The sequence below is a fragment of the Misgurnus anguillicaudatus genome, chromosome 11 (genome assembly GCF_027580225.2).
Source record: "Misgurnus anguillicaudatus chromosome 11, ASM2758022v2, whole genome shotgun sequence".
Taxonomy (NCBI): Eukaryota; Metazoa; Chordata; class Actinopteri; order Cypriniformes; family Cobitidae; genus Misgurnus; species Misgurnus anguillicaudatus.
In genome coordinates, this window is record NC_073347.2 from 14,416,800 (window position 1) to 14,428,999 (window position 12,200).

Genomic DNA, 12,200 nt, shown 5'->3' on the forward strand with positions numbered 1-12,200 from the left:
CAAGAGAGCGTGAGTGAAGCCAAGAGCCTGCAGGTATATCTTACTTCTCAAAGCCGCTTCGAGGCCTCACTGCTCTGACAGTTTTCTGTGTTCTCTGGAGTACCAGAACGTCCTCTGGCTCCCCTTCCTCATCCCCCCATTGACTACAGCCCACCGCTGAACAGATGTACCTCAACTACAGAGAGAGAGAAGGAGAGATCAATCATTATTTTTTTATATAAAACAAATCAAAGACACTGTAGCACCTCTCCAACTCTAAAAAGGACAAATAAATAAATCATCACCATAAAAGTAGTCCATACAATTTGTGCACTACAGCCCGAATCGTATAAGGTCGTATAAAAACCCAATTTATATTATTAGTGTCTAGAATCGAAAAGGTTCATCAACGTCAGTAGCTGCACTTTCATAACCCTTCAAATTGCGCAAATTAAAATAGCGAATTAAAATGCACCCAATGGAAAAGCATCAATTTTGCATAAACTCCCATATATCACAAAAACGTTGTTTTCAGAAAAAGAAATATATTGTAAAAGTGCAATGAATTTACAGGTCACCTGACATGCGTAAAAAACACATGACTATTCTTTAAATATGGCGCGGTATAGACGGTTTCAGCAGTAACAACATAAACAAGCGGCTTTCGTGGTCAACACGTAACTTCCGGTAAACTCTGCTAAGAATAAATAACAACAACAAAGTACTTTTAAAGTAGTTTATTTGTATAACAAACAAAACAAACAACACGTAGATTACCTAGGAAACCAAAACATTTGTTAATTTTTGAAGAGGTATTTGTTCAAGAGTTCAGTTTAGCAACTAGTCAGACCATTAAAAAACTGAAACCGGAAGTAAAATTCTGACTTTACGTATCGCGTCACCGCACGTGCGTCCAATAAACCGGTCTATATTTGGTTGGAGGACAAGACAGAAGAGGTGTGTTGAACCGACAATCGCATGACATTAAAACACAGCGATTCGAGAGTCGACTGCTCTGTGTGCTTTCAACTTGCTCTTGTTGTATTTTGATGTCATTTGCATCTCGATCTGCATGGCGGCATATGAAGTCAAACACTCCCTCTGCAAAAGTTTTTGGAATGACTTATCGCAAGACAACAAAATTAGTTTTAGTCGAATAACTTAAGACATAATTTAGCAATAATTTTTTTGTCGACATTTAGAAAATAACACTAAAATTTAATGGAAGCGCAGCTAATGATGTCAAAATATCATTCGTTTTTATGTGTGGGATAACTGAACACAATTGCGTCCATAAGTGTAAAAATTATGAGTAGACACAAACTTTGGGGTATGTCAAGATTATCAATTATTAACAACTAATAGGCTAAAATAAAAAAAACAGGATACAGGCTTTGGAACGCCATAAAGGAGAGTAAATGATAAGAGATTTTTATATTTTCGAGTAAACAACTCTTTTCTATTTTTTGAGTTACCTTGCCACTGTATGCGCCCAGGCCGTACGTGGTGAGGGACTTGCCACCCACCAGCACAGTATCTTCTCCAATGCGAAACGAGGAGTCCAACAGGGACTCGACGCTGAAAGGGACAGCCTCCATACTCTCCCTGTCCCTGTTCCACTGGAACAACGCTCCATCCAAAGATGGAATAAACATCTTATTCCCAAAAATCTGAAAAGCAGAAAAAAATTGGCTTTTTATGCTCAGTACCTGATGCAAACATCAATGAAACTCAAACACTTTCATGAATTTGATATCTGACACAGAGTTTTTCATCTTTGCGGATATCAGAAAAGAAAAAAACTACAGACAGCTAAAGCGGCATGTGCTTCAACACGACACAGTGCTTTTTGTCGTTTCATCATATAATAATTCACCTTTTATCTCATCAACAACACAGTTGGTACAATAAGCAAACAGTGATGGATAGAGACAAGGGGACAGACTACACTAAAACTTTGACCAATCAGCTTTGAGTGTGTGTGGTCTTATTGGTATAGGCATTATCACACTGTGCGCTATTAACATTTGGCAGTCGGTTTACTGTTGCCTGAAGAGTTACACAAGTCCATAAAGAATAAACATGCGCAAATGGTCCCAAGCTCTTAAAAGAATAACCACAAGCACTTTCAATTACAAACAGAAAACAAGGCCATTACATAACCACTGACCCTAATCCAAAAAATGATCTCATCTCAAACACACTCTCACACATACACGCACACACCTTAGCATACAGAGGGAGGAGATGAGATCACTAACTTCCTGCTGTTCTTAATCTAACCTTGACACCTGGTATTGACCAATAGAAACCCAACACACTATGGGAACGATAGCACCTGGAAAAAGAAAACAGTTGCTGTGATTGGCTGAGAAATTAAGAGATTAGCTCATATGTCAATCATGTCTGGGTGGAATGCAGTGTTACTGAGGATAAGAGGTTTAAAAGAGGGTCTGTGTGTTTACTGCATCGATGACTCAGTGCACTGTGATACGTTGCGTTAATCCGTCATGTGATCTATTTGTCTGATCTCCAGCTCTATGGAATCTCCTGCTGTTGGGTTAGACCTCAATCATGCTAGGCCTGTCTACAACTTAAATCAATGAACAATTACAGCCAATCAATTGAAAGAGAGCACGCAGACTTCCATAGCCGCTGCAGTACTTCATTAATGCCATTAGCTGTAACAGAGCACTTCTGAAAATCAACACTGTCAGCTACACAACGAATGATCTATTAAAATGCAACTATGCAACCAAAGCATTTACTGGGGGTGTAGTAAATTAAACTAAATGATTAATTAATAGTTATAAGGATTTGTTTTAATACAAGTACTTTGTTCTTAATTTCATAGATCTTTTGTTTTTATACCATGGCGATAATAAATATAAATTATTATTGCTATCAAATAACATCTGCCCATCATATGATGTTTTAACAGGGCCATTATGACTTGGTCCATTTTTAAACTATCCTAAATACAACTTGTAAAGTAAAAGGTGTTTTATGAAGAGGGTCATTTCACCTTTATCCAAAGTCTAGTCTGCTCTTTTAATAAAACACATTTAAAGCGCTGTTAAAAAGCCATTGGCTTCGGACACATGGCCCAAATCTATTTTCTCATGCAGTAGATGTCAGTGAAGGAAAAGGACCTGGCAGGCAGCCCGGTATTGAAGTGCACTCTCTGACCTGGGGATATTTTGCTTGCCAATGGTGTGTTTGGACTTCAATGGCAAATCTAGTGTTGACCGCTCCTTATGCATTCTATCGAACACACCCCGAGGTGGATGTTTTGATATATGCTTTGTGACCTGATGGGCATGACTTGTCAAATCAAAGTCCCAATTTCTGTAGAAGTAAAAAATGCTACAATATTCATTGAAAATCTTTCCCTCCTTCATAGCTGGTGAATGTCATTCATCTATATTCAAACATGGCCCATCAAGCCAGTTTGGTTTTCGAAGATGTCAGATGAGACACCTATAACATGAATGATGTTCAAAGCTTATGCTATATTTGGGCATATGCAAGCATGATTAAAATATGAGAAAAAAAGTGAAAAAGATCCTTCACCGGAAATAAATTCTAATCAGGCTTAGATACCGAACTCTGGATTTTTAAAGGGGCCATGTCACAAGAATTTTTTAAGATGTCAAATAAATCTTTGCTGTCCCGAGAGGACACATGTGAAGTTTTAGCTCAAAATACCATATAGATAATTTATTATAACATGTTAAAATTGACACATTGTAGGTGCAAGCTTAAATGTGCCGTTTTGGGTGTATCCTTAAAAATGTAAATGAGCTGATGAAATTCAAACAATGATTGCAATGATATTGGTTTGTTACAACTAAACCTCAGTTGTGCTGTGAATAATTTTTTCTCTCTCTCTCTCTGCACTAAATGGCTGTGCCATGGTTGGATAGTGCAGATTAAGGGGCGGTATTATTATAATAAGATCTGCTTATGACATCATAATGAGAGCCAAATTTCAATTACCTAATTTTTCACGTAATTGCAGAGAATGGTTTACCAAAACTAAGTTACTGGGTTGATCTTTTTCACATTTTCGAGGTTGATAGAAGCCCTGGGAACCCAGTTATAGCACTTAAACATAGAAAAAGTCAGATTTTCATGTCATGGCCCCTTTAAGGACAGCCACCAATTACATTGGTTCTACAGAATATCGATTCACATTAAGGTGGTTTTTACACAGTTTTCAGGTTGTGTGTCAGGTCGAGGTCTTCACGGGTCCACATGTGTGCATCAAATCCTTTTCCAAACACCCCACCCTCTGTTTGCCAAGAGCGCTTGTGACATTGTGAGGCTGACGGTAGGTTAATTTTTGTTGAACCAGACCTGTCAATCAATTTTGAATGTACACTGTAGTCGTAACCTTGGTGTCATCCTCAGATAAAATGAAAATAAATGGAACAGCGGGCCAAATTGGTTGTGAGGCCACCGGGGTCTCTTTCTGTCTGACTGGTGCATGCCATGCGTGACTGCAGACTGCACACACGTCGGTGCCGTTTACATTTGGGTCCAGTCGGGTAAAAGAAAATTGGCACTAGGACGGGTGAGACTCGGGTCTAATCGTCGAGTTTGTCACGAGTTGGGCCTTTCTTTAAAATAAAGATTTATGCACAAGAAGTAATTCAGGTCATTTTGGGTCGGGCACATTTCTATGGACCCAAGAAGACCTCTAGCATCAGAAACCGAAACCGAGACTACCTGTACGAAGAGGTCTGAGTTTGTCTACCCTGGGACTGTGGCTCAATTCGCGTAAACCTAAAAGAAGCTCGTACTCGGATGCGCACTCATCCAGGAAGTAAAGTAACCTGCGCTAGCGATTTATTTATTAACCGTTTTTATTATAGTTTTCACAATGCGAGATTACCATGAGTGGCAGTACAATAACTGCAAATGGGATGGACCGGTAATACAAATTAATTTTTTTGAGCGAAAAAAAAGTTGCATTATCTTTCCGTGGTCAACTGATGAACTGGCATTGCGATCCACATTTGCGCAGCTGTTGCTTCCTCTGCTGTACATATTAATGCCAAGATAATGAAAAACAAACAATTATGTGAGTCGCATTGTGTTTTCATACTTTGTATGCGCATCGGTGATAACGCAACATGGACGCAAGTGAATCTGGACGACTTTTAAGGTGTTTAAATGGTGTTTTGTATTTGGAAGGCTCATGTAGATTAATTGGTAGAGTTTTGTGTTAGCAGCACAAAAGGTCATGGGTTTATTCTAGGTAACACACATACTATAAAAATATAGCTGCAAGCAGCGATACCGGGGTCAAGCCAAAACCAGTAGATGGCGCAATGACAAAATTGTGCATGCAACATCAGGTCATGATTATGTTACATCTAGCTAGTTTAATGACTATACACTTTAGTTTAGTGAGAAACAGTTGTATGACCATAGGGCTGGCTTGATATCAAAGGTTTTGTTCAATTATAAGGCCATCTAGTGGTGCAAGCATACAATTTTTTTTGTGTAGCCTCAGAATGTGCTCATGCATCAGCGTATCAAATCTGGTGAAAAAATAGTTTTTCGTTACGAAATTACAACCATTTATGTGTAAAAAACACAAAATTTGAAGGTAATTTTTCGTTTTTTGCTATTTTCGGCCATTTCTGATGAAAATTTTAATATAACGCCAATAGAACTTTTTGTTCAGAAGGTAAGGTTAGTTTCTTCCTATGGTGTTTTTGAGTCGATCGGAATAATGCTCGCGGAGATATTCGCGCATGTTTTTTAAGCGCTATTTTGATGCACAGGGCTAACCGTAAGACGAATCCTGGCATATTTGGTATCGTTGGACTCGGCAACTATTCAAAACTCCAAGGAAAGAAGTCCCGTGAAAATACGTCATTCACAGCCAAAGTTATAGGCGTATAATACATTCGTCTGGCCACTAGGTGGCGCTGCAACGAAACTGTGCATGCACCCTCAGTTCTTGACTGGCATATCACGTACTAAGTTTTGTGTCAATAGGTCTAAGTTTGGCAAAGATACAGCCTAAAATCTGTTTTTTTGCGCTCTACGTAAAATTTGTTGACGCGCCATACGACAACGGATTGGTTTATCAAAATTCTTTTAATAACTTTTTGCCGTGAGGGTCTCTAGATGCTACATACCAATTTTCGTGGCAATCGGGTACAAACTCTAGGACGAGTTCGCAAAAGTAGGTTTTACGAATAATTCAAAATGGCGGAAACATTTTCATGACGGAAAATGACGTCATAGGGTCTAATCGAATCGGCTTGAGCCAAGGAATCAGAGGAAACAAGAATTTCGTTTCTAGGACGTACGGATCAGAAGTTATAAGCAAAAACGTAAGTGCAACTTTGGACTGATGGTGGTGCTAGCGGGTTTGAGATAGAGACTCCAAAATTGCTATGGATATTATTTGGACTGTCCTCTGTCAGTGTGCCAAATTTCATAACTTTCCTACGTATGGTTCTATGGGCTGCCATAGACCGCAAGGTGACAGGAAGAATAATAAAGAATATAGCTGCAAGCAGCGATACCGGGGTCAAGCCAAACATGGCAAAATTGATTCATACGTGATGACTGTCATGATTTAATATCTAAGTTTGCATTAGTTTTAGGAAAAAAATAGCTATTTTTAGTATCTTGAGACCACTAGGTGGCACTGTGCCGAAAGAATAGATGGTGCCTCAGGTCATGACTGTGATGACACATACCAAATTTAGTGTAAATACGATAAAGCGATACGGAGATATAGCCTTAAATGACTTGACCACTAGGGGGCACTGACCAAAAAATAAATTGTGACTCAGGTCTTGATTGTGATGAAACCCACCAAATTTGGTGTAAATACGATAAAGAGATGCAGAGATATAGCTTCAAATCTCTTGACCACTAGGGGGCACCGGAAAGTTTACAAGTCCTCCCAGAACATGTTGCTGATGAACCATACCAAGTTTCATAACAATACGCAATTGCGTTTCTGAAATACTTGAACTTAAAGAAAAATTCAAAATGGCTGACACACAAAATGGCCGACCAAAAACCATTTGGTATCGTTTGACTCGCCATGCCTCACAAAATCTAACAAGACTAGTCTCATAATTTTACATTCAAATTTGCAGTAGTTATAAACAAAAATACACATTTTTTATATCTCGTGACCAGTAGGGGGCAGTGTGACGAAATGGTACGTGCACCCTCAGGTCATCACTGTAATGACATATACCAAGTCTCATATCAATACGCAAAAGTTTTGCGAAGATACAGGCTCAAACACATTTTGGCGTGCTCGAACTCGCATTCTTTGATGCGTTATACGACAACGGATAGGTCTACAGAAAATCTTTTGATAACTTTTTGTCTAGAGTGTCTCTAGATGATGCATACCAAAAATCAAGCCAATCACACAAGCGCTCTAGGAGGAGTTCGAAAAAGTAGGTGTTCAATATAATTCAAAATGGCCGACAGGAAGTAGGTTTGACTCAGACATATTTGGTACAGTCGGACTCAGCATGAGCCAAGGAATCAATAGAGTGAAGTCTTTTGTCATAGTGGCAATTTAATCAAATGATATAAAGATTTAAACATTTTTTTTTACATATCCTGACCACTAGGTGGCGCCGTCCTAAAGATTTATAGGTGTGCTCAGAACATGTCACTGATGAACCATGCCAAATTTCGTAGCGATACGCCATTCTGTTTGTGAAATACTGAACTTAATGAGAAAATTCAAAATGGCGGACACCCAAAATGGCCGATCGAAAACGGTTTGGTATCGTTTGACTCGGCATGCCTCAAGGAATCAAACAAGACCACCTTCATGATTTTAGACTCAAGTTTGAAGTAGTTATAAGCGAAAATAAGCATTTTTTGAATCTCGTGACCACTAGGTGGCGCTGTGACGAAACGTTGCAGGCACCCTCAGGTCAAGACTGTAATGACATATACCAAGTTTCGTGTCGATACACCAAAGTGTTGCGAAGATACGGCCTCACGTCCGTTTTGGCGTGCTCGCCGCCGTATATGTTGTCACGGTATACGAGAACGCATTGGTCTATCAAAAAGCTTTTGATAACTTTTTGTCAGGGGTGTCTCTAGATGCTAGATACCAAAGGACATGCAAATCGGACAAACGCTCTAAGAGGAGTTCGAAAAAGTAGGTTTTACGGAAAATTCAAAATGGCGGAAAGATGTGCATGACACAAATGACATTAATGTGTGCATTTGAATCATCATCAGCCAAGGATTTAGAGGAAACAAGAATTTAGTTTCTAGGACTCATGGGTCAGAAGTTATGAGCATGAACATAAGTGGATTTTTGGACTGTTGGTGGCGCTAGAGGGTTTGAGTCAGACACACCAAAGTTGCTATAGTAACTTCTGAGACTGTCCTCTACATGTGTGCCAAATTTCATAACTTTCCTATGTACGGTTCTATGGGCTGCCATTGACTTTCGGCGGAAGAACGAGGAAGAAAAATAATAATAATAATAATAAGAAAACTAACAATAACAATAGGGTTCTACGCCCCTTCGGGGCTTGACCCCTAATTATTATAATAAGAAAACTAACAAATACAATAGGGGTCTTCGCCCCTTCAGGGCTTGACCCCTAATAAGAAAACTAACAAATACAATAGGGGTCTTCGCCCCTTCGGGGCTTGACCCCTAATAAGAAAACTAACAAATACAATAGGGGTCTTCGCCCCTTCGGGGCTTGACCCCTAATAAGAAAACTAACAAATACAATAGGGGTCTTCGCCCCTTCGGGGCTTGACCCCTAAATATAGCTGCAAGCAGCAATGCCGGGGTCAAGCCGAAAAGGGCACAAAAGGATGTAAAATTGAGATCGGATAAGCAGATTGAAGAACTTAGGTAAACCTAATAATTTTAGATGAAAAAACAAAAAAGTTACCAACAAAAATAATCTAAGTTCTTGTCTACTGCAATCGTCCTTCTGTTATTGACAATCATGGAACATTAGAGCACTGAAGGACATGTGAGTGGTGTTTGCAGTGGCAAAACATGGGTCACATCATGTTACAACAAGTTTAATTAGTCAAAAGAGACCATCGCCGTGTCTCTACGATGTTCTGATGCAGAGATATAGCTTTTGCAAAAACGGTTGATAAGGTATTCTCAATGGATGCTAGGGAGTGAATTGGCTACCACCAGTGATTATAGTCAAAGCCATGAAAGGAATAATCCATGATAACTCATGGTTTTAGATGTGTTGTTGCAGTAGTTTTAGGCAAAAATATCATATTCTAATTCAAAACCAGTAGGTGGCGCAATGACAAAATTGTGCATGCAACCTCAGGTCATAATTATGTTACATCTAGCTAGTTTTATGTCTATACACTTTAGTTTAGCAATAAAATAGTTGTATGACCACAGGGCTTGCTTGATATGAAAGATTTTGTTCAATTATAGGGCCACCTAATGGTGCAGGCATACCAATTTTATTGTGTGGCCTCAGAATGTGCTCATACATCAGCGTATCAAATCTGGTGAAAAAATTCAATTTCGTTGCGGAGTTATAACCATTCATGTGTAAAAAACACAAAATTTAAAGGTAATTTTCCTTTTTTCGCAAATTTCGGCCATTTCTGATGGAAATTTTAATATATTGCCAATAGAACTTTTTGTTCAGAAGGTAAGGTTAGTTTCTTCCTATGGTGTTTTCGAGTCGATCGGGAAAACGCTCGCGGAGATATTCACGCGTGTTTTTTAAGCTCTATTTTGCTGCGCAGGGTTAACTGTAAGGCGAATTCTGGCATGTTTGGTATCGTTGGACTCGGCAACGATTCAGAACTCCAAAGAAACAAGTCACATGAAAATACGTCAATCGCAGCCAAAGTTATAGGCGTATAAAACATTTGTGTGGCCACTAGGTGGCGCTGCGACGAAACTGTGCATGCACCCTCAGTTCCTGACTGGCATCACAAGTACCAAGTGTTGTGTCAATAGGCTTAAGTTTGGCGAAGATACAGACAAAAACCTGTTTTTTTGCACTCTATGTAAAATTTGCTGATGCGCCATACGACAAAGGATTGGTTTATCAAAATTCTTTTAATAACTTTTTGCCTTAAGTGTCTATAGATGCTGCATACTGATTTTCGTGGCAATCGGGCAAAAGCTCTAGGACGAGTTCGCAAAAGTAGGTTTTACGAATAATTCAAAATGGCGGAAAATTTTCATGACGGAAAATGACGTCATAGGGTCCAATCAAATCGTCTTGAGCCAAGGAATCAGAGGAAGCAAGAATTTAGCTTATAGGACTTACGGATCAGAAGTTATAAGTAAAAACATAAGTGCAACTTTGGACTGTTGGTGGCGCTAGCGGGTTAGATATAGAGACTCCAAATTTGCTATGGAGACACATTGGACTGTCCTTTATCAGTGTGCCAAATTTCATAACTTTCCTACGTACGGTTCTATGGGCTGCCATAGACCGCAATGGCGGAAGAAGAAGAAGAAGAATAACTAATAATAATAAGAAAACTAACAAATACAATAGGGGTCTTCGCCCCTTCGGGGCTTGACCCCTAATGAAGAAGAAAACTAACAGATACAATAGGGGTCTTCGCCCATTCTGGGCTTGACCCCTAATAAAAATATATATAGATCAAATCCACTGTTAATTGCTTTGGAAAAAAACATCTGCCAAATGCATAAATGTAAATGTAAAACTTGACATCCTCCGTTTCCATTCTCTGTCTGCACGGATAAGCTGGCAAGACGTTCATCAAATAATTTTATCAAGGATTAGACAGCTGCATTTGTTATCTTCGTTAGATTATTGCATCCATCAGTTTTGATTTAGTTCAGATTCCATCAACTTTGATTCCTGCATGCATTAGTTTCAGCATGCCAAGCAAACCCAGATGCATTGCAAAATTCTGAGCAAGCCCTACTTAAGACATAGTCAAATATCCGGTCACCTTTGTTGTGATAATCTTATTAAAAGTAGACAATATAAAAGAAATAAGAAATAGCGCAATATCAAACTGAATCCCCCACCAATCACCCCTGACATGAATCAAGTCTTCTGTTGAGCTGTGGGCAATGACTTCCACAATCTTGTTTGACATGATCAATTTGAGAGGTTTAGCCAAGGGCAGCGTGGCCCTCGTCTTTGGGGATCAGTGAAGGTTTGAGAGTGTGGAGTGCTTGAGTGTTTGTAGGCAGGATATCCTTCCATACTCAATGACCCGCAGATGATATCGCTTCACTGAGTCTGACACATACCATTACATCACGCTAGGTGCAATCCCCACTCTCTTCCCAATTTGTACCCCTCACACACACACACACACACACACACACACACAAAGGCAGCCAATAAACATTTCATACTGCTCCTTGCCCAAAAATAACTTGTTATAGAGCACCCAACACAGTAGAGATGACCTGTTACCAGAAAAAAAAAACACTTATGTCTAACCTAACCCTGTTACTGTGTTATATTTTTAGCTCTTTTGACAATGACCTCTCTTAAGTTGACATCAATTACATACACACACCTGAACCCAAATGAGCAGCACCAGAAATACAAATCACCTTTGAAGATTAAATTAAAAGTGCTGGCATGTTGGTTCATCTACTTTTAAAAGACAAATTGTGACATAAAATGACTTTTTAAAATCGTGTTCATCTAGAACACCTGCATTCTTCACATCACACAAAATCATTACTTTAGTTTGGTAATTAAACAAAGCAAGAGGTAGAAATGAGCCTCAAGCAATAAATAATTTTCAGCTTTCTGGCTCATTTGAGTAAAGCGCATTAACAATTAAAACTGATAAGTCCAAAGATTAATAGATTTGTGTGTGGGGGGGTGATCAGCATTCTTATGGATGACATCATCCTACACATAAGGCATTACCTCATTCTTCAATCCTCTCAGCATGACTCATATAACGCTGTCAGTGGCAATTCCCCCCCACACACCCATCCAATCTTTCTCACTTTTCTCCTTTTCCTCTCTTCCTCATTCCTTTTATCTCTCTTTCTTTCACACCTCCCCCTCTCTTGTTGTGACAGCATGTTTCTGCAGACAATGCTGTTTATGGCTGGCCTCTCTCCTAGTGCTGTGGCATGCTATAGGAGACTGCTCAGTACTGGCACCATGGCGAGGGCCAATCAGATGGGTGTAGACTGCTCTAATCACCGAGCAGAATGCAATGTGAGGCACAGCCTAAGCCAATCA

General features: G+C 39.4%; 1 protein-coding gene across 1 annotated transcript in view; it reads right to left on the reverse strand.

Annotated features, from left to right (window-relative positions):
• eif2ak3 (eukaryotic translation initiation factor 2-alpha kinase 3) overlaps window positions 1-12,200 on the reverse strand; it is a 38,770-nt gene that overhangs the window by 12,484 nt on the left and 14,086 nt on the right. The window contains exons 3-4 of the mRNA XM_055170065.2: window positions 1,455-1,649; window positions 45-175 (exon numbers count right to left, since the gene is read on the reverse strand). Of these exons, the coding sequence (XP_055026040.2) occupies window positions 45-175; window positions 1,455-1,649 (326 nt within the window). The remainder of the gene's footprint in view (window positions 1-44; window positions 176-1,454; window positions 1,650-12,200) is intronic.